The 21,343-nt window shown below is 44.1% G+C and overlaps 1 protein-coding gene across 2 annotated transcripts; it reads right to left on the reverse strand.

The window, feature by feature from the left end:
- Window positions 1–11,766: 11,766 nt before the first annotated feature.
- Window positions 11,767–17,184, reverse strand: CFL2 (cofilin 2). Of its 2 annotated transcripts, none has more exons than XM_082761586.1 (4): window positions 17,028–17,184; window positions 15,651–15,958; window positions 15,462–15,538; window positions 11,767–15,370 (listed from the first exon to the last, which is right to left on the reverse strand). In XM_082761586.1, exons 1-4 carry the CDS (start codon window positions 17,028–17,030, stop codon window positions 15,258–15,260), a joined length of 501 nt encoding a protein of 166 aa, XP_082617712.1. In that variant the 5' UTR covers window positions 17,031–17,184; the 3' UTR covers window positions 11,767–15,257. The 2 variants fall into 2 exon arrangements, with proteins under 2 accessions (XP_082617712.1, XP_082617713.1); XM_082761587.1 differs by lacking the exon at window positions 17,028–17,184 and adding an exon at window positions 16,085–16,502.
- Between the last annotated feature and the right edge of the window lie 4,159 nt (window positions 17,185–21,343).

Consider the following 21,343-nt stretch of genomic DNA (forward strand, 5'->3'; position numbering starts at 1 on the left):
ATGAGTAAGATAGCCAGGAATTTACTTCCTTCCTCTCAGCTCTTCTGCTAATGCAAATCAACGTTTTTCCATTAAAGTCAATGGAGCTTTGCTGATTACATGAAGTCAGGATCACTATGTCCAATTTATTGGCTCTAGTCATTAGATAATACTCTACAATGGGACATCTTTTACTGCAGCTTCTTTATATAGAGCACAAAGGACCCATACAATTTCACTTCATTATATTTTGCTTTAGTCCCACCTTCTCCAAAAAATCCTTTTGTTATTTTTCACTTGAGGGGGCAGCTATGACTAAGTGGCGGAACAAAACCTTCAGATTTACCAGACCTGCAGTGCAGCTCATTTCCCACCATTTAAGGCAATGCTATTCTTGGAATTTGCACTTTGAAATGTCCCCACCCAGAGGATAGGTAGGACAAAGGTAGGCACCAGAGTAAGTCCCAGTTACTGACCAAAGACTGAAAGCTTTAGGTTAATTTTTTCCTTTCACAGCTCATAGAAAAAGATTCTCTATGCTGTATGTCTTACTTCACATCTCCACATAAGCTCCCAAGCATAGCACTGAAGATGGAGTAGCTCCAGAAATACGTGCTGACAATGGATCCACCCTCCAGCCTGGGCTGACCTTTCTTAGCTCTGGACTTTAAGTAATCCTGTCTCCTAGTCATATTGTCACAAAATCAGCTCTGAGACACATACAACAAAGATTTCTGCTTAATCATGACTACTTTACATTATTAGGATGTACATGAATTTCAGCTCCACAAAACACCCCAGTGTGCTGGAGTGGTACAATACTATATCAAATCTTACAACCACAACAAAATTGAGTTAAACCAAGTCGGTTGTGGAACAAGCCTACAGGAAAGTACAGCAAAAGTTGTCATACTGGTGATTCATTTGGTGGTACTCTTCCCTCTGTGAGACTTCTGAACCAATGCCCTAGGTACAGGGGGCTCTGACTTCCAGATGAATCATAAAATGTCTTGGCTGCCTGAGCTGTGGTTGTGTGTGACATGCATAGTCTCTGTGATGAGCTAAGGCAAATAGAGCAAGTAAGGTTCAAATAGGTTCAGTAAGGCTCCTTGTTAAATTTACACATCATCATCAGCTCCAGTCCTCTCCCTGGGATCCGGCAGCTTTTCTAAACCCCCTCCTCCTGGGTCACCTACAGTTCACATCTGGTTCTGAATCTAAAACACATTAACAATGAACATCACAGCTTTGTCTGAAGTGCTGCCAGCAATCGATTCATGTTGGGCTACAAGGCTACCACATAGGGCTCCTCAGGAAGATAACTGCATGCCCCACAGCTGAAAGGTGGGTAAATGATGCTTATAGAATTGGTGAATGCCCACAGTAAAGTTTATTTCTCCTTCACTGTTTCCTTATTTCCCTTCTTTTATATATTTGAGATACCCTGTCTTAAATTTATCAATAAAATATTAGAAAAATGCTTAATTTGTTCTAAGTTTTCTACATTTTTATTTTGAATTAAGTACTAAATATCTGGGGCTTCGTTTATGAAAAGCAAGATACTGATTGCGCAATGTAAAATTTTAGATATATTCAAGAGAGGAAATAAGAGAACTAAGCAAATGCCAAAGTACGTAGGTCTGATGTGAATAATGACCAGGATTTGGACACATTTGGAAGGAATAAAAGATAAAGAGGGGTATAGAAATGGGAGAAAAAATATTCACTTATTGATAAATTATAGATGTAGATTATATATTAATTTGATAGATTTATTTGACAATATAATTGCCTGTTCTTTACAAAGATAGACACTAGACCTCATCTTGCTGGACTTCCTGAATGCGTTTTGTCTAACACGGCATGGGAGAGCAGTAATTAACGTGAAAATCAAGACTAACATATGAACTGTAAAGCGTACAAGAGACTAACTGGAGAGACATATTCTGTCAGGAGAAAGGGGAATTATTAGCGGAGTTTCCTAGATTCACTCTGGGAACAATCTTATTTAATCTTCTCATTAATGACCTTGGCACAAAAAATAGAAAGTAAATGAGCTAATGAAATCTGCTGACAACACATAGCTGAAAGATACTACTGATACAGAGGAGAACTGAAATAGCATGCAGGAAGACCTGCATAACCTTGAAGGACTGCAGTAACAGAAATAAGATGAAATTTTATAGTAAATAGTGCCAAGTGATGATCTTTAGGTTGGACTTAAAATAAGGCTTCAGAGTATCAAAGTATGGTTCTGGCACACCCTCTCTATCGCAGTAGTAGAAAGAAAAACCTAACTAATTTTAAGGTCAACTTGCTATATTTGGGGACCAAAAAAAAAAAAAAAAAAAAAAAAGGCAGGGGCAGGGAGCGAGGGAGCAATATGGCTTGAGAGTGGGTAATAGCAGGTGGTTGGAAAGAAAACCACGCTGGGTGGCATCAGGTTCTCCATTCCCTGTCAGCCCAACGTACCACAGAAAAACAACATGCAAAGTTTCATATGCACTGTATGGAGGCCATACCTTTACCATCTCTGCTTACTGCAGGTTTGGAGAGATGTGGTCAGAGTCCTGCAGACATTTCAGATGCTGTGGTACATCATATGGCCAGAACACAACCAGGGAAGTCTGTCTTCCTTTGGCCATGTCACTTTAATGCTTCAGCAAGGCACAAGACCAAAGAATCCTCATGTGGAAAGAAGTGACCAAAATAGCTTTGGCCTGTTCAATAAGTCCATTCTGCAAGCTCTGGCAACGTAGGTAGTGCTGTCTTTGCAGCAGGAATTGATTCTTATAGGGTTAGCTTACAGGGACTCCTCTCCCACTTCCTGGCCTATGAGTTTGTGAAAGTGTTTCCTGGGCACCTCATCACTGGAGCTTAGGCTGAGAAAAACACGTTCACGTCTGATCAAAGGCAGTGATCAAAAGATGATTTCTGGAGGAAGTAAATTAAACACACCATGATGTTGCACCATAAAAATAAATAATTCTTCTGACAACTGAACCTGATTTTTCAAAAACCTCACCAGGCTTATTAACAAGAAGTACTATAGAGACAATTAACACGAGTAAGGCATGTATGAGTCGTGGAGGTGTTTGTCATATTTAGTGACAGCTGAATCTACAAAGTGCAAAGTGAGATGGATGCAGTGACACAACGCCACCATGATGATACAGACATCACCGTGCCTGAGTTCTAGATATCTGCTCCCTAGTCACTATGTCAACAAAAAAACATTTGTACAATTCTGGTTCAGAAGCCAGGCAAACCAGAACCTAGCCACCAAATGGTGCCCTTCAAGATGTGAAGTTCTGCTGCATTCAATATGAGGGTGACTGCGCTGAAGTAAGTTGAGAGGGTGAGGTTTTTAATTCAGCGGTGTCAGAGGATGAGTCTTGGCCATCAGGCCAGGCTGACACACAGCAGTATGGGTGAACCCCCTAACTTGCAATGCAAAGAGAAACTGGAGTATGGAGGCCTGCTTAGGGCATGAACTTGTGAATTAGAATGACATCTGTTGACACAGAGGTGAATTCAGGCTGCTTCCGTAACGGGTGGATTTCTACCTTTCTTGTCCTATGTTTTTTGTATAAAAACTAGAGGGCATTCGGCCATTTTGTAATTAATATGGCAACAAGACTGGGCTGTGCAATGCTTGTGCTGCACCCTATGCTGTCATTGTGTGCTGGTCATGTGCAAAGTACCCTTACAGCATGGGGCCACCTGGGAGACTCAGACAGGGGGTGCCCCGCTCCGGGCTCTCAGACGGGCTGTGGTGTCAGAATTGTTTCTGAACTTAACTTCACAAAAATGAGGTGGGCTTTTGTGCACGTACAGAACACAAGCAGACAGAACATGGATGCTGATCCAAAAAAGTCATAATAGGTGTAAGTGGCCACATGACTACAACATTTAGCATTTCATGTCATGCATTTGAAAAGTGGGCACTGCTAGATTAAATTAATAACACATACTCAGAACAACATTTTGATTAAAGTAATTATGGCTGCATTTTTTCTTTATATTGAGACCATTACATTTCAGTCTGGAATACACTATCTTTGTTGTCTAAAACTACAAATCTGTGATATATGCTCTGAAATATATGTAATGCTGGTACATTATTAGCCTTCACCTGCTGTACACCCAGAGCATTTCCCTGCTGCCTTCATCATACTATATTGTCCTAATGATCCCAGACATTAACAAACTTGCAATAAGCATTTCTAACTTCCACTGATTTTAATGGGAATTACCCCTGGTTATGCCTGAATTACATCAAACGTGACAAAAACAAACAAACAAACTTCATATACACTTAGCATGTGGGCACTGGCTAAATTTCACATATCCGGTCACCTATTTTAGCTATTACTCAATTTTTCTAGCTAGTCTGTAGCGAACACATAATTTACTTTGCTCAATACACTACTAGATACAGTTCAGCTGGAAAGCCATCAGAAAGCTGAAGCTGAACAAAATTTGTCCCACAAGGAAACTGCATGAACAAAGCAAAAAAAAAAAAAAAAAAATCTATCAAGAAACACTGGCCCTTGGATATTGAAAGCTGTGTGACGTGCTACCCATGGAGCATGCCTAGGAAGACTGTGGCATGGCAAGGCTCCCAGCCTCTGCAATACTCCTAGTCAGCACTTCAGAATCTGAGGAATTTGGTTAATTCATATCGCTGAACTTCATGGGGGAAGGGTGGCCAAAGCGCTGTTAGAAATGGTGAAAAGAGGAAGCTAGATCTGGCATCAGGCATGCACATCTGATGTAGTGCACCTCCAAGTTTCACCTTTAAGTTAAATGGAAATAGACTTTGTGTGTCTTCTGCAGTGTTATCAGCAGCTGAGGTTTGATGGGCTGGACTTTGCCACTGCTTTATCAGCTCAACAGGAGCCAGACTGCTACAGAACATGCAGGTTAAAGCATGTGCTTGTTGAGAAGCTGAGATGCAAGCTTCTCAATCACCCGTCTGTCCGGACTCTTACCTGAGATTTGCCAGGCAGCGACATGCATGACTTTGTCAGAACTATTCATGACCTACAGACCCAAACACCCGCTACTTTTGGTCTGACTTAAAATATATTGTGGATATATATGAAAGCTGTGTAATACACAGTGTCCAATTCTTGCTGGAAGAGCTGGACTTACTGTACAAGATATATGTCATACACCAGTATTCAGCACAGCGCACAGGAGCACAGTGCCTGCCTGGAGCACAAAGCGTCGCTCTTCCAGAGTCGGCCTGCATAGCATATCCTGAGCTATCTGGATCGAGGCAACTCCCAGAAACATCAGAGGCATTTCAGGCTTTGTCCCTGCCCAAAAACAAGCACATCCCTAACCTTTCCAAAATAAGTGAGCAGCGTAAATTCCTCAGCTCACTGCATGGTGCGGCAGCAGGAATGAGGGGGAGGACACAGCCTGGCTTCTGCAGAAAGCCTCTTCTCATCGGACACGTGTCATTAACTTGCCTTTGCTATGCTGTCGAACAGCACCCTCAGATGGCCCTACTTCATATAATCTCTTCATACAGACTTTTTCCCTCTTTAAGATCAGGAAAAGGAAATAAATCCTCACTGTACTGCTGCCTGCCTCTAGTGCTTGTGACTGCACAGAAAAATGTGAGGTGATGAATTAAGCATAATGCAAGGTTTCAGAAAAGAAAGCGGATGAAAGCTATTAAATATATTATGTTAATATAGCCTCTGATTATACAAAAAGCTACTTCATGATTTTTTTAACCTCATTTTTTTTTCCTGAATATGTAAGTTTGGTAATATGGCCTGTTATCCTTGTGACAGCTTTCTATATATTTTATAAAACAGATTTCCTTGGTTTGACTATGAAGAATTTACCAATGAGCCATGCAATTGACTCTCAGGTTTCTATGTTGATATGCAGTTTATTTCACACTGCTTCTACACTTCAGTATTCAATATACTGTAAATTCATGCATCCATAGCATCTCTGCACACTTAGCACTTTTGTGAAAGCTAACAGCTGAAACCAAAAGTTTTAATGGCTGCAAGATAGGACAGGTTAGGCTTCTGGCACCGAGAAAAGTATCAAATAACCCGATACAATGGTTCACTATCTAAATGATCAAGTCTGGATTTGAAAATTAAACCTTGTGAGCAGAGTGGAGCTGTTCAATTGTCTTGAGAGGTTATTGCAAATTATTTGCCAGTTTGGTAAACTGCAGCTGAGTTACTCTGAACAATTTCTTCAGAGGTATCAGACTACATGTTTTTAACAGGAGAAAACAGCAAACAGATCAAAAGTGGGATTTTTTCCTGTTTGTTATATGCTTCTGATAAAGACTAGAGCACAGCAAGAAACTGAGGGAGTGGGACCAGAGGAGAGCCACAGCTAGCAGGGAACAAAATGGGTGGTGACAAGAACAGGTAAAGCTGAGGTAACTGAGACAAATGGAGGGTTGGAGTGAGGAAGCAGGTGAGCAATCTCCGCATGTAGGTCAGAGGGGGGGAAATGCCTAGGAGGAGAAGGGACAGTGAAGCCAGTCAAAGGGAGGGACTCAATTTTGTCATTTTCCTCTTTAAGGAAATGAAAGACGCAGTGAAACACTCATACCTGTTCAAAGGGGGGACAAAATGCTACTGTCTAGCGAAATGACAGATTCTGATCTGAGAGTATTTCCTATTCCTTTTGCATACAGCATGACTTGTAACTTCACTACCATGAAATTCACTTAACCACCATGGTCACAGATACTATAGCACCATAACACCCTTTCTATGCACGCTTTCGCTGTGCCTGAGAGATGGAAAAGCAAACTTGATATCATTATAGCAATTCCCTAAAATAGAGTAAGTGAAATTGTTGTTTCTAAAACCAACTTTCACTTTAATTTTCAGCCCCTTAAAAGATGCTGAAAAGCTGTACCTCCAGTAGTTATATATTTTTCTGTTTTTAATGTGATAACTTCAAAACATTCATCACAGGCATAAATATTCTATTCTATATCTATCTGGAGAGTTCCAAGTTATAACAACGGGAAAGGATCTCAGACCAATATCATAAGGCAGTTAGAATATTCATCTCTTACAAATGCTGGCACAGGGTTGATGAGATGGTCTACGATGATTTCAGGATTAAGTACTGCAATAATAATCTCATTCCCCCGAACACTCTCAAACACTCTCAGCAAACCCATTCGTCCCTTTTCCTTAATTGCAATCCTATCCCTATAGAAAGAAAAAGCTCCATAAAAATGGGTCAAGTAAACGGTTTCCTACACTAAACTGCACAAATTACAATCTCATGTTGTTCTACTCCCAATTTGTTGAATAGGAAGAACAGATTTTGGTTTATAAAAGTCTGCAGGAGCTGCTCCAGTTGAAACACATGAACCAGAGACTCATCATTCTCTGTTGCTTTGTAAGCGTATTTACTTCCAAATTGTCCATACAAGGATGCTAAGAAATACAATACTTGGCCTATATAATTTTCTTTATCCCACAGACCAATCATTTTAATTGCCTTTAACATTAAAGAACTGCAATTCATACCCTAAAAATCCTTATTTTCAGCATCTTATATTTAAAGCATTAAAACCTCACAAACACTTCAGCTGCTAGGTCTGTTCATAGTAGAAAGGACTCATTGCAAGCCAGCACAGTCTCTCTTTTTGGTGCAACTGGGGAGATGACATCCACATACAGAGAAAATTAAAAAGCAAACAAACAAAAATCATAATAATGAAAAGGAACAAGCAAATAAAAAGATAACTTAAAATATCTGGCCAAATCATTTTTAATGCACAAACCTAAAAGAATATTATTCCATTTCCTGGATATCAATTAGTGAACATTTGAAAAATAAAGTAACTTAAAGTGAGATTCTGAATTGCTATTAGTGTTAAATATATTTTTATATTTAACATTAAAAATCATTATTTGTGTCATTATTTGTACAGGGGATGGCTGCAGATAAACACAGAACTGTGTGCTTTTTGACTCTGGTGTGTGCAAAACTTACTGGCAATATCTCAGCCTTGCAGTTCACTATGAGCAGGAACAGCAAGAGAAGCCCAAGTGTTCTTGAACATGTGCTGAGCTATCGGTCAGCCTGACTTCTCGAGCAGGGTAGTTCAGCACTTTAAGATGCCTGAAAGAAAAGTCTACAGTGGACATAGCCCCGTGGTGTTACAAAGGTGCTGCAGTGAGAGAGCACAGTGCCAGCTGCTCATACTGTCACCGCAGCTCTTTTCTGGAGTCTACCAAGACAGGTGCAGGGTTCAGGTTTGATGAGATAACATTTTGTATCTGCTAAAACAGCCACAGTAGCTGAAAACAATTATGGCGACTGCATTCCAGTGCTGTATTTTGGCCTTATGCTGCTTAAAGGCATGATAATACATTCTTTTCTCCCTTCTGGTAATCATGAAAAAATAAAATCCATAGCCAAAATGGATGACTGTAACGCCAGAAGAAAAACCTGTAGCTGCAGTCTGTCCATTCTATTCAGAATGAAAAGGGAGGTGAAATGGTTTAGACATTGATACCATTGGAACCTCGGTATGTCCCAGGACAGACAACGTATCCGGCTATGCGAGGAAGCAAAATAAACTGCTCTGACCTGAATGCTCCAACACCTCTCCAACAACACCCTGAAGATCGGTAGCAGATGGTCAGGGGGAGCCCACTGGATGATGGCTTGACTTTTGAGTCCTCCTCCTTGCAAAACTGAGACCAGGCTACAGAATTAAGATTGTGTTAAATTTATTACTTATTTTGACAACGATGACTTCTAAATGTTGTTTGTGCTGCGCTGTGAACATTATGTTGGCAACACTGAACTGCAGGCAGTTAAGATTGTAATGGAGTTGAAGTGACTGAATTAAAATAATAATGATACCAAAGCAATGACTAGAATTATTGAAAGGTCATATATCTAAATATAGCTTGTTCTGAAGATACTTCCAACTATTGCACCTGTCAAAGTAAATCTATAAAACTGGCTACAATCAAAGCCAGGTGTTTTTGTCAGAACAGGTAAAAAAAGAGAAAGTGTATATCCCTGTGATTGTGGTAGCTGTTCCACTCAGCCTTACCGGTGAGCAAGGCATAGGCATTCAGCCAGCTGGTAAAGCCTTTACCCTAGAAAAATTAAGACATTCTGCTCAGCTTCCACACATTTTGTGGGCTGGGCTGCTGCACACAAACCTGAAGTGGCTGACATTGCCACCAGAGCAACCCACCAGTCAGAGGCAGCATGCAGGAAGAGATGCATTCAGTGGCCATGTAGACTAATGCCATGCATTTGTTTCCGATGGGTGTTCTACAAGATGCCTTTCTACTTTAGTCACACAGAATAAATATTGGTCAGGAATTCTGGCTACTTGGAAAGAGAGTTCTGGGAAATGATTTTCGAGTATGGATGCAGAGAAATAATGCAGCATAACAAAGCTGGCATCACAAACACAAAAGAACAAAACCCTTCAGGTGACAGATTCTGCATCGATTGTTAGTGACGAGCTAAAATCCTGCAACTGCTTCATAAAAGGATTTATGCAGGCAGTGAACTCTGGGGACTGGGAAGTGCTTCATGGCTAAGTCATGCTTAAATAACAGGGCTAAAGACTCAAAAATATGAGCATAAATTACATTTGTCATTTGCAACCACCTAATTAAGAACTATACCAGTTCATCTTAATGCCCAGAGTCATAGCTTAATCATGGTCTTTGGTATAATCAACAAAACACACGTTTTTAAAGGACCGCTCAAATGCACTGTACTGTACTGTGCACTGCCTATACAGTACCACAAACCAAAAGGTTTGCTACAGCTTGGCTTCGTATTTGTAGGACCAAAACAAATTTTGATACAGAGCTGTACGTTCACATTTCATGGTTTAAAAGCATTGAGGCAGTGCAGACTGTGGCATCAGTATACTCCAGCAAAGCAAACAATAACATAAGCTCAGTCTTTACAGTTGAAAGCCCATGCTGAAATTAAAAGGAAAAAAAAAAATCCTCTGCTGTAACCTTTTTTTTTTATTCCTTAGATATACAGGTCTCCATGAAAAACTGCTTGTTCTAAGCCTTCCTCTGCTTCTCTGCACCTTGTTTGCTACATGCACATTCAATTTTCTGTTGAAACAGCTAAAATGGAAGAAAAGCTTAGCTCTCGCATTAGCCTTAATAGAAGGTCATACATGAAAGCAGTGCTGCCACTAAGAGGAAGCAGACACAAATAAGGCTCTCTAAACCGGTTTTCAAAATCACATCTCTTTTGCAAGCCAATGTATACCCTGCAGCTGCGCTCACCAGAGAGTAACTGATGCTTTTAACTTTCTGCATAATAGAAAAGCTTTTGAGTAGCATAATATTACAGCATTTAGTTTTTCTAAATCAAATCTACAATCACAAACAAGAGAGGGAAAAATAGATACTAAAAGGTACAAGTGGAGATTGTCCGTAAAGCTTTACAGAAGATGGTGGGCAGATGGTAGGGATTTGCAGTGACACAGCTGTTTTTAAAAATAAAGAGGTGGAAGAGGAGGCATGATTACAGCTACATACACATTCCTAAGCCTGTTCACACAGGAATAAAAATTAAGCTAGCAGTGGGAAACAGTTTGCACATTTCTTTCCTTATTGTTTGAATGGACATTAAGAAACTTTTAAAAATAATCAGCACCTTCAAGTTCCTTCTCCAAAAAAATAGTTTTCTAAGTAACCATAAAACAAAGCTGACAGCAGAAATACTAACCCACGAGATACTAAAAGGGCAGCGTCAAAATTACTGCCTCCAAATAGTACATTTTTGCCATAAACCTTACAGTCCAAAAAGACAGGTGTAACATCAAATAAACACTGTAAATCATGCTAACCATTTGAATTTTCTTACTATCAAAAGCTCTAATTTTTCACTTATTTTTTTCAGATGTTATCAGTAGATTGCATAGATGGGCAATGCAATGAACAGTGGTATGTATGGGGGTTACTGTAAATTCAAGGGCACAGGGGTGGGGTAGGAAAGCGTCCAAATTCAGTAGGGTATCAAACGCTGGATATGAACATCGCAAAAATGAAAAGATTTTTGACCTAAGCAGTAATTTTTATAAAAAGACTTAGTTTCATAAAAGACCATTTATTTTAATATGTATTTTCATACATACCCCCTTACACAATCACACAGTTTGTGTTAGGTAAATGGTAAAAAGATTGCTAATCTAGTGTGAAAGCATGCCTTTACCAGAGAACCTGGTGAAGCTACTTCTTGACTAGTTAGTGATCTCTGTGCACAGGATTAACGCTCTCAGTTCTATGTAAGCTGCTCCTAGATCTAGGAAACATTAACACTAGACATACCACTGGAACCAAACGGGCAATCTTTTGATCACTTCCCGCTTACTCCAGTCACCTTTCCCACATTTCAGCAGCTCACTTTCCTCAAAGTATTAAAAAAAAGTCTTGTCAGCATAGACAGACTTCTCGCTACCTTCAAAACGAACAAACAAAAAACCAAAAAGCTAATTTTCTGAAGGTATTAACTGGGATCCAACACAGGGAGATTATCCAGCATCTACCCACTAAATACTTTACACCTACCTCCAGAGCTACTGATGCTGGCTTTTACTGGGTATTGTACTGAATGAGCTGCAGCAGAAATCCATCACAAAAATGCTTCACTCCACACATTTACTCCACAACACGTCCTTTTGTGTTGTTTGAACTGCTCCCGATCCAAAGACAAGAGCAAACTGATTAGCATAGGTGCTGCCTAGCACACAAAACTCACTCGACATCTGAAGACATTTAAATTAATTTTATTTATACCAGGTTTTCAAATTCAGAAATATTTGAAAGAAATTCAATACTTAAAGACAGGTGCTACATTGATGATCTTTCATCCATCATTAGTGCCATGTTTTCACTCTACAGTCATTAATTCTCCACCACAAACTAAGGGGAAATTACAAAGTTTATGAAAATAGGCAGACATGAAAATTTGGTTTATACTGGAATTGGTGTAAGAGAGTAAAGCTTATCATCAAATTGTGGCAATCTGATTGCTGCTGTATTCCATTACTGGTTCTGAGCAGGAAAAGACTCTTCCATTTGGAGGAATTGACACTCTGGGTTTTAACCGAACATAGCCCAGGTCTGTTCAGTGATCCGACTAAGAATGATTCATTCACTGAAGTCCTTGTTAGTTTAAACTTTGCATCTCCAAAATTGCCACAACCACAAACCTCACCTCGTCACCCTCGTTTTGGACTTAATTGCCCTTTTCAGAGAAATCAAGCCTGTATGCCTATACCTCTTCCAGGATTTACCAAATCAAACAAAACAACTGCTGGTTTTGAAGTATTTCTTAGAAGAAAAATGTCATTTCTGCACATGCTACTCTCATGAAAATTGCATTTAACATTTCTTTATCAATAAAGTAACTGAAGCCAAGATACCCAAAAGTCATGTCGACATGGAGATACACAGAAGATATTCAACTTGAGAGGATTTTCCTCCACTTCTAGATCACAATGAGGCCCTCACCATTTTGCATAATGACAGAAAACAACAGCTGACAACCCATTTTGGAACAGATGCCAGCTGTCTCTCATTTGTTTTATAATTTGAACAGTAACAGTTCTGTAGCACTTTATTGTTGCTTTAAAAAAAAATAATAATAATAAAGCCATGTGAATTGGACCTCACATCAGTCAATCATTTCAAGAACAAACTGAAAGCAAGCTGATTCTTTTTGATCCAAAACCTGTTTTGGTAGGAGTTCTGAATCGTACATAAATACAGTTTGTGCTTCAATTTTATATCTACTTGGACTGAGTGCATATACAACAAAGCTAGTTTAAAAAAAAAAAAAAAAAAAAAGGTAACTCTTAATATTCAACTTAGAAGCCACAGACATCTTTCCAGACTGTTTGCAGCAGAGACAAACATTAAATTTAAACAGTACTGCTTAAAAAAAAAGAAAAAAAAAAAAAAAAGTTTAGTGTCTAAAATGAGATTCAAATGCTTTATTAAAATTTAACATTTTCAGTTTTGGCTTTTTTTTTTTTCTAAAGAAACCATTTATACCTTGTGAAAATCACTTAAAAGATGATTTTTCATTATACTGAACTCAAGTCAAACATAAAGCACAAAGTAGATCTTTACATTAAACTGGGCTTTGCACACAACATGAATGATCAGAAATAGACTATTTTGAGGAATAAAAAGCTGTTTTTTTCTTTTTCTTATATATAGACAACATGCATACCATCAGTTACTTCTCAACCTTAAAAGATACCTGAAAGGAGAGTTTTGTAGAACAAAACCAAGACTCATCGATACACTTAGTAAGTCAGTGGTCATCATGCCTTTTTAGTTAAATTCTAGTAAAGTTTAGTCTACATAGAACAGCCAACACAATGAGGTGTGCAAGTCATGGGGATAGCTAGAAGCCTGAAATAAAGTCTTAAAGTTCTACAGGACAAGAAAGCCTAAACGCAGTACCATTACGTTATTTACAATTAAAAAAATAAAAATAAAAATTGATGACTCTCTGCCTCGTTGTTGAAAAAAGGGCTATGAACTGAAAATAAAAGGCCAATAATTAAAAGCTCGACAGTTCTACTCCACCAACTTTTTAAAATAAGGTAATGATAAAGAGCATTCCTTCTAGCAGCATGTACATTTCAGCTGTGACTGGCTGCCTAACAGAGTGCCTTTATGCATACCAGTAGAATCATGTCCAGTTTTGCCATTTGTGGATAACGATGACAAGATACAAAAGCATGTGTTTGCCATAAATAGCTCTGGCTAAGGGAGGATTGCTCACACAGAGCAGATCAAATTCTCTATAAGGAGAGCATTATTTGGCCCTCAGCCAAAACATGTCCCCAGTGCAAGCCTCGGTAGTGGCAAACACTTTCCAGTTCTATTTACATAGAAGTTAACAGTTCATCTAGGATATTTCTTGTACCGAGTCAGTGTTAACACTGAAGAAAGAAAAAAAAAAAATACCGATTCGTACGCTGCATATCGTATGGCTGTCACGACACATCACCCTATCGACAGACAGAGAGCGGTTAAGATTTCACGTACGGTTTTGCTCTGACATGTAGAACTTTAAGAACATTCAGGTACAGAACACACTGCGGGGTTTATTACTTGGTATTTCTGAGTTCCTGACACAAGTGGTTCGTGGAGCTAATGGTCTCTAGTAGCGGTAGCTTCTATAACGGTAAACTAGGAACGGGTCCTTCATCGAGTGATCGGAATAGAGCCACAAAGGATAGTAAAGCAGTGCCTAAATCATGATTAGGAATGAAAAAATTGCATTATTTATGATGAGATTAATGATTGTTTAACTTTACAATACTTTCCACAGAAGTTAAGTTATTTGAAATATGCTTAAATTAAACATACTTAAAAACTGTATTTTCCAATGAAAACAAGGCAACATTCTGTAATAAGCCACAAGTTTTATTGCAACGTGGCCAGTTTTTGATCTCAAAAACAATGTTCCATTTAAGGCTCTTTTTAATACAGAAATTGCCATCATGACTGATGTTTTACAAAACTTTAGTGTTTCAAGACTCACATGGTAAACAGATAACTTCTACTCCTGATCAGTAGTGTACATTCAATGGAAAACAAAAGGCATCGTAACAGCTACTTCATTTATAAAGATATGCATGTAACAGGAATGAAACTGAGGTACTACAATAATTTGATGACACAGTTACAGCAACTTAATTGGCATTCCTTTGGGGGGGAGGGGCGGGTCAAACATATTACAAAAAAGTGCTTTAAATGCATAGTGTTGTGTGCTGCCATGTCACAAAAATAGGCTTGTCAAGGCAGGTGAGGTGTATGAATGCACAAGAGCCTCATGGAACTGCAATCAAGTGCAACTGTAAGTAATACTGTATAGAGTCTACCATCCGACCAGTGGACAATACTTTCAAGGCATTCAATTAGCTTACCCTTTGCTGTCTGCTAGACTATTCACATTAACTATCACATTCATTGTACATGTTGCAAGGAATGCATGCAACGTCAGTTTTGGCTAAGAGTGTGACGTGAAAGCATTCCTTGGATCCTACATAAAACTACCAGGATTAAACAGTCTAATGGCAATCACTGGTAGACTGCTTAACAATGACATCTCCTTCAGGGGCATTAGGGAAGGGACTTATTTTTTGAGGAGGGAAGGGGAAAGGGAGTCTAATACTATTCCAATTGAACGAGCTGCAGAAATGGAAGCTCCTTAGATCCAGATGGCACTTGTCTGTCTTTTTATAAGGGTTTTCCTTCAAGTGAAACTACCACGTTGCCTCCCAATTTCTCTCCAAGTGTTGAACGGTCCTTAATATCATCCAAACCATTTACTTGCCACTCATGTTTAATACCTGAAAGACAGACGGACAACAGGACGTTTGTGAGAACCTCAGCCTCTGAACGGCATTGCAGCTAATGACCGAAATGATTTTAGGCCCATACCTGTAAATTTCTTTTTAATGGCATCTTTAGAGCTTGCGTAGATCATCTTGCTTTTTAAAGGCGCACTTTCAGGAGCCCTTTAAAGAGAAGAGAAAAGAAAAAAACCCACCACCAACAAAACAGTTATTCAGTCACCCAGTGTTAAGTCACGAAAATTCAATTTTAACTATGAGCTTTGCTTTTACACACCAGAATATAAATACCAGGTCTTCTTTCTTAGATTCCTTTGTCTCATACGTGGCATCATACAAAGCGTATCGGCAATCATTCAGTGGTAGCAACTTCACAAAGGCTGTGTAGGGGTCCTCCACGGTATCTCCAATGTCACCGACCAGTATCTGCTTTGACTCCTCTACAATTATTTGTTTTTTGTCATCACTTAGGCAGAAGAGAACGGCTTTCTTTCTTTTTTTAATCTCTTCTGGGGTTGAAGATTTCCTTACTTTCATGTCATTAAAAACCTTTATGACTTCATCATTCACTGTTACTCCAGAAGCCTGTAAAACGAGATCAAAGGAATAACTTAAACACCAAAAATTAACACTCTCTAAGCAAGACGACAGCCCACAGCGCTAGATAAAGAAGCCCACCTGCCCTGCAAGGATAAAAACACTATACTCAACCTGGGCACACCACGAGTTTAGTCATCTCAGTGGGACCGGTGCAGAAGATACAAGGCAAGGCAAATTCTGCACACTCGGCATCTTCAACTTTAATCCTGCACGGCGCTTTTTACAGAGCTGGGCTTTTATAGAGCTGGGCGTAGAGCCGTGCTGCCGCAGCAGCCTCCTCTCCCTGGCCGTGCGGGGGGCTGCTGGGGGGGCAGGGAGCTGCACAAGGGGGCTTGCAGCTTGGGGCCGGGGTGTTTTTTTTTTGTTGTTTTGTTGTTTTTTTTCCACCCCGATGGCACAACCGCTACGGCAGCAGCGCATACCCCGCGCCGTCATGCCCCTGGCTTTGCGGCGTGCTGTCAGGCTCCGCCAGCAGCAGCAGCAGCAGAAATGCTTCCTGCATTGTGTCAGCCCTGACACCGCGTTTAAAACCTCCCCAGCCCCATCCCGCCCGGCCGGGCGCCCTCCTTCCTTCCTGCCGCCCCCACTCAGCCCTTGGCAGAGCCCCGGAGCCCAAACGCTGCCCGCACCGAGCCCCCAGCCCCAGCCCCAGCCCCCAGCTGCGGGCGGCGCCGGCTTTGTCCCGGGGGGGGCCGGGGCCGCTCCCCCCGCTTTGTTCGCGGCGCGGAGGAAGGAGGGGAGGAGGGAGGGAGGGAGGGAGGGAGGCAGGGCCGGCAGCGCGGCCGGCACCGGAGCCCCCCGGGCCGAGCGGGCGCCCCCCTCCCGGAGCCCCCTCGCCGCCGTCCCCCCGCAGCGGGCTAAAATTAGCCTAAAATGGCCGCCGGAGCCCGCGGGGCCCGAGCCGAGCCGCGCCGGGCCTGCTCAGCCCCTCGCCCCGCCGCGCCGCGCCGCCCCCGGGGCCGCCCTCCCGACCTCCTTCCTCCCGTCCCTTCCCTTCCCTTCCCGTCCCGTCCCGTCCCGTCCCGTCCCGGCTTCCCTCCCCGCCCGCCCTCACCATGGCGCCGGGGCGGCGGCGGCTGCTGCCTGCGCTGCGGGGCTGCTGCGCGCCGGGGAGCGGAGCCGCTGAGGGGAGCGGAGCGGAGCGGAGCGGAGCAGAGCGCGGCGCTGCGCCGGGGGCCGGGCGGGCGGGCGGGGACTGGGCCGGGCGGGGATGAGCCGCGGCGGCCGGGGAGGGCCCCTCACATGCGCAGCGCCGCCACCACGTGCCCGGGGCCCGGCACCACAGCGCCCACAGCGCCCCGCCCGCACCGCCCCATGGCGGCCGGCGGCGGCCCCACAGCGCTGGGCACTGGGGGCGGCCTCGCCTCGCCCCTTATCGCGCCCGCCGCCGCCTCCAGCCGCAGCCGCGCCGCCTGGCTGATAGCGCTGGGCGTGAGGGCAGCGCCGCCTGATAGCGGCGCGGCTTCCAGGAAAGAGGGGTCCCCTCCTGTGGCACCCAGCGCTGCCCGTGCTGGCTGGGACGGACTGGGACTGACTGGGACTGACTGGGAGTGACTGGGAGTGACTGGCTGACTACAGGCAGCCCCGGCCCAGCGGAGGGCCGCAGGGCTCCTCACGCTGCCCGCACACACGCCAGCAGCATCGTGTCCAGGGATAAGGACCCGGACTGCATGTTTGAGCTGGGAAAGTTGTCCATGACACGCAGCTCAGTCTGCAAGTGTGATCCGTGCTGTTTTGTGTTTAAACAATTGGGATAGGTGAAAAATTATTACATAAATTAACAGCACAAACCCTTAGCTGGGTAACTCTCCAGACACAGTTTTATCACAGAATGGTCAAGGATGGAAGGGGGGCTCCAGGACCTCTGGAGGTCATCCAGTCCAACCCCCAGCTCAAGCAGGGCCACCTCATCGCTGGCGTATACTGGAGGATATTCTCATTACACGCACAACCCACGTAGTGAGTTTGAAGTGATCTCTACACACAGGCGAGACAAGCCCTGAAAACATTGTGAAGATACTAGTTAAAGGCTTTTGCCTTTGTTTCCGTTTTTGTTTAGCTTAGCTTCTGCTTCCTGGGAAAGATTTGGTAAAGGAAAAGAGATGCTACTGATAGTATCTATGATAGATACTATCTATCAGCCAGTACTGTCACTAACAAGCTCTCCTCAGACTAGGTCTTAGGCCTGGTTAAGATAATATTTAATGCTTTTGTTTGTTTGTTTGTTTGTTTTTCCAATGGAAGGTGTCCCAGTCCCCACTGCTGAAGGTAGGCTGGAGGAGCTGGGCAGTTTGGCTGCCTTGTCCAGCAGCACCCAGCCCTCCCTGGCTCTGCTGCTGTGCCTCCATCGTAGCTAAAGTCCATGTTTCCTCCCCCTGCATGCAGCCTGAACTGACTTCAGACAGAAATCAGAAACTGCTGTGTCACTAAAAGCCAAAATAAATAAATACAAAGTGTTTATGGTTGACTTCAACCAACATAAGTCCATTGAGGATGTCTCTTCAGCCCCATTTCTGGGCACCTGCTTCTCACAGGCTCAGGTGAACGTCCCCTGCTCGGTATGGCAAATGATTCCCAGAACAGCAGTCATGACCCTGCAGTGTGTGACATGTGCCCTCCTGTGTCCCAAGCGCAGGTCTGTGTGCCTTACACTATTACTAGTGTAAAATACAGAGCTGCTCTACTCCTGCCCTTGCAGCACACCCTCACCACCCACACAGAGGCCCTACCCTGCGCTGCCAAGGCAGCAAGGCCAAAGGTGGAAAAGGAGTTGCCATCCCTGGAGCTGCACAGCCAGGGAGATGCTCCAGGGATGACAAGTCAAAACTGAGCATGACTCACCCTCCTTCTTTACTGCCATGGAAACTGAATAATGAATCATAAGTGCTTGTTATGCTGTTCAGCTCTTCAGAGGGCCTGGGTGTGTTCAGCTTGCCTAAGCTCGTGTCACAGAAGCAGAACTGAAATGGCCAAAAAACTCCTTGCCATAAGGGAAACTATAAAATATTGGAGTGTCTGGTAACCACATCCCAGGTACTTCTGGAGCAAATGCACCTTAAGTGCACACGGAGAATATTCCTAAATAGCTCCAAACCTAACAGTTCCTTCTCCAGACTTACGTTCACTGTAATGACACTGCGACCCTGATGACACTTCCAGACCCAAGAAATTTGGCTACCAAGTGAAGAATGCATCACAAACTCATGAACGCTGACACCCCGCCTGCCGTGACCAGTGAGATGTTATCCCCTACCAACCTACCAGCACCAAGTCAGCAAGTGAAAATGCAAAGTCCAAAGGAACAGCTCAAGCTGAGAGCAGTAGGATCTGGTTTTGTCTACCTTAACTATCAGATCACGGCTGACATGCCTTGCTGACATGCTGAAGATCTGCCACGATTCCCCTGAAGCTGGCCTTGCTGGAAGCTAAGCTCTTGGAAACAAAGATGTGCTGCTACGTGAAGGTGCGATCTCGCAGTCCGTGATTTCAGGAGGAGAGCTGCTGCGTCAAGCTTTTACACCTCCTTTTGCTCCTAGCCTGCCTCCACCTTCGGCACGGACTTCCACATTGACCTACCTGAGTGTGGGGCTCCTGGTGATCTCCTGTCCCAGCAGAAAGCCGACAGGCAGCGCTTCCAGCTCTGCAGGAGGCGATGTGACAGACCAGCACTGACCCGGGGTCCCAGCTGCCTCACTCCTGATGGTGTGATCCACCACAGAGAGGAGAAGCGGTCTGCCATCTGCCCAGCTCCAAGCACCACCTCTCAGGCAGGCCCTCCTTAGAGGTTTGCATTCTCCAGCTCCGACCTGCAGGATTTCTGAGTGTTGCCCTCTTGTGGCACCGTCCCACCATCTGTGCCAAGGCAGAGGTGTATCCCGGCTCCTGGGGAACTTCCAGCTCCACTGCAGAACCCCAAAGATGCCTGATCCAGTTCTGTCTGCTTTACCCACACACAAAATGGGGCCATACCCAGCCACCCAACAACCACTGTCACCATGTGGAACCACCTGAAGCGTGCCATAAAATGAAAGGAGTACAGCTTCAGCTAGACCCTGCCTTGGGAAGAAAGGCTGTTATATGCCCGGAGTGCTGCTAACACAGACGCTGGATGCTGCATCACTGAAGAGCTCATCCTTAGCACCTCTCAGTGCCACACCAAGCAAGCAACAGTATTTTATAATCAGAAGACACCTGAAAAAAACTTGGATAACATGTGCAACTTGACCAGATCCAGAGCTTTTCTGAGCAAGCTGGAAAACCTGACCCTGAGGGGTGCAGAAACCTCTCCAAAAGGGAGATCTCATACCGTGCCTTTGTGCCCTGCTCTCAGCTGCACGCAAGCTCTCTCAGTTGTGCCACCTTCTGGACCAAAACCTGCAGCTGCAGCCCCGCAGCTGACACGGCGCTTTGCAGCAGGCTGTTAGCACAAGTCTTCTCTTGTCCGGGCCAAAAGCAGAGGCAGCAGGGCCAAGCAGCCCCTGCCTCCATTCTGCCTCTGCATGGCGTGCCGGGGGGCAGGCAGAGGGGCAGGAGGCTGCTCGCAGGGATGCTGGGCACGGGGAACCCGCGGTGGGCTGGGGCTGAGCAGGGCTTCTGTGCCCGTTTTGCTACGTGACTCACGCACTGCATTGCCGCTCCCAGCCCTCACCTGCCTTGGCTACTTACCCTTGGCTACTGAAACCTCTTCAGGCCCGGGCTGGTCCGTGCAGGACGGCTCCCTGCCTCCCGCATCACCTTCCCCCTTTGATGCTCTCCTTCTGGGCAGATGCAGGCTCCATTAGCCTGTGGCAGCAAGGGGCTGCCGGGCTGTAAGGACAGCCTGCTGCGGAGAGAGGCTGCTGGAAGCAGCGGGGTCAGTCATTGCCCCGTGCTGCTGTACAAAGCAGGAGCTCTGCTGTACAAAGGAGCTCCTCTGCCCGCCTGCCCAGCTAGACAAGCCGCTCGGGGAAGGTAAGTCAAGGAAGCACCGAACTGGAACCGGCTCAGGTGAAGGCAGCTCTCAGATCTCCTCCCTGATGCTCCTTCCCTTCCAGGCATCACGTCTGAGCTCCTAAAAGTCTCACGCGGGCTAGGCCAAAGGCGAACCACCAGGGGGAGAGCTGAGGACAGGCTGGGGCTGGTTGCACGCTTCCACTTGGACAAAATTCGGGGCCAGCAGCAGGTTCTGCTTGGGCTTCTCATAAGAAAACACGTGCATATAGGGAAGGGGGTGACAACGACAACTTGCAACCAGGACAGCTCTTCCTCTGAAGGACAAATCCTTCGCAGCAAGTGTTTGCAAGGCCCAGCGCCCTCAAAGCACAAGGTTTTGTGCCCTGTAACCACTGATCTGGGTATCCCGCCACCCCCCCGGCCAGCTGCAGTGCCCTC

The sequence above is a fragment of the Aythya marila genome (assembly GCF_965140915.1).
Source record: "Aythya marila genome assembly, chromosome: 5".
Lineage (NCBI taxonomy): Eukaryota > Metazoa > Chordata > Aves > Anseriformes > Anatidae > Aythya > Aythya marila.

Bases quoted from the DNA above. Each gene is read 5' to 3' on its own strand.
- CFL2 (XM_082761586.1), bottom strand. The intron at 15,539-15,650 runs GTGTGTAAAAGC...TTCTCTTTAAAG, and splicing joins GACCTGGTATTTATATTCTG to GGCTCCTGAAAGTGCGCCTT. The intron at 15,371-15,461 runs GTATGGGCCTAA...TCTGTCTTTCAG, and splicing joins CATTAAAAAGAAATTTACAG to GTATTAAACATGAGTGGCAA.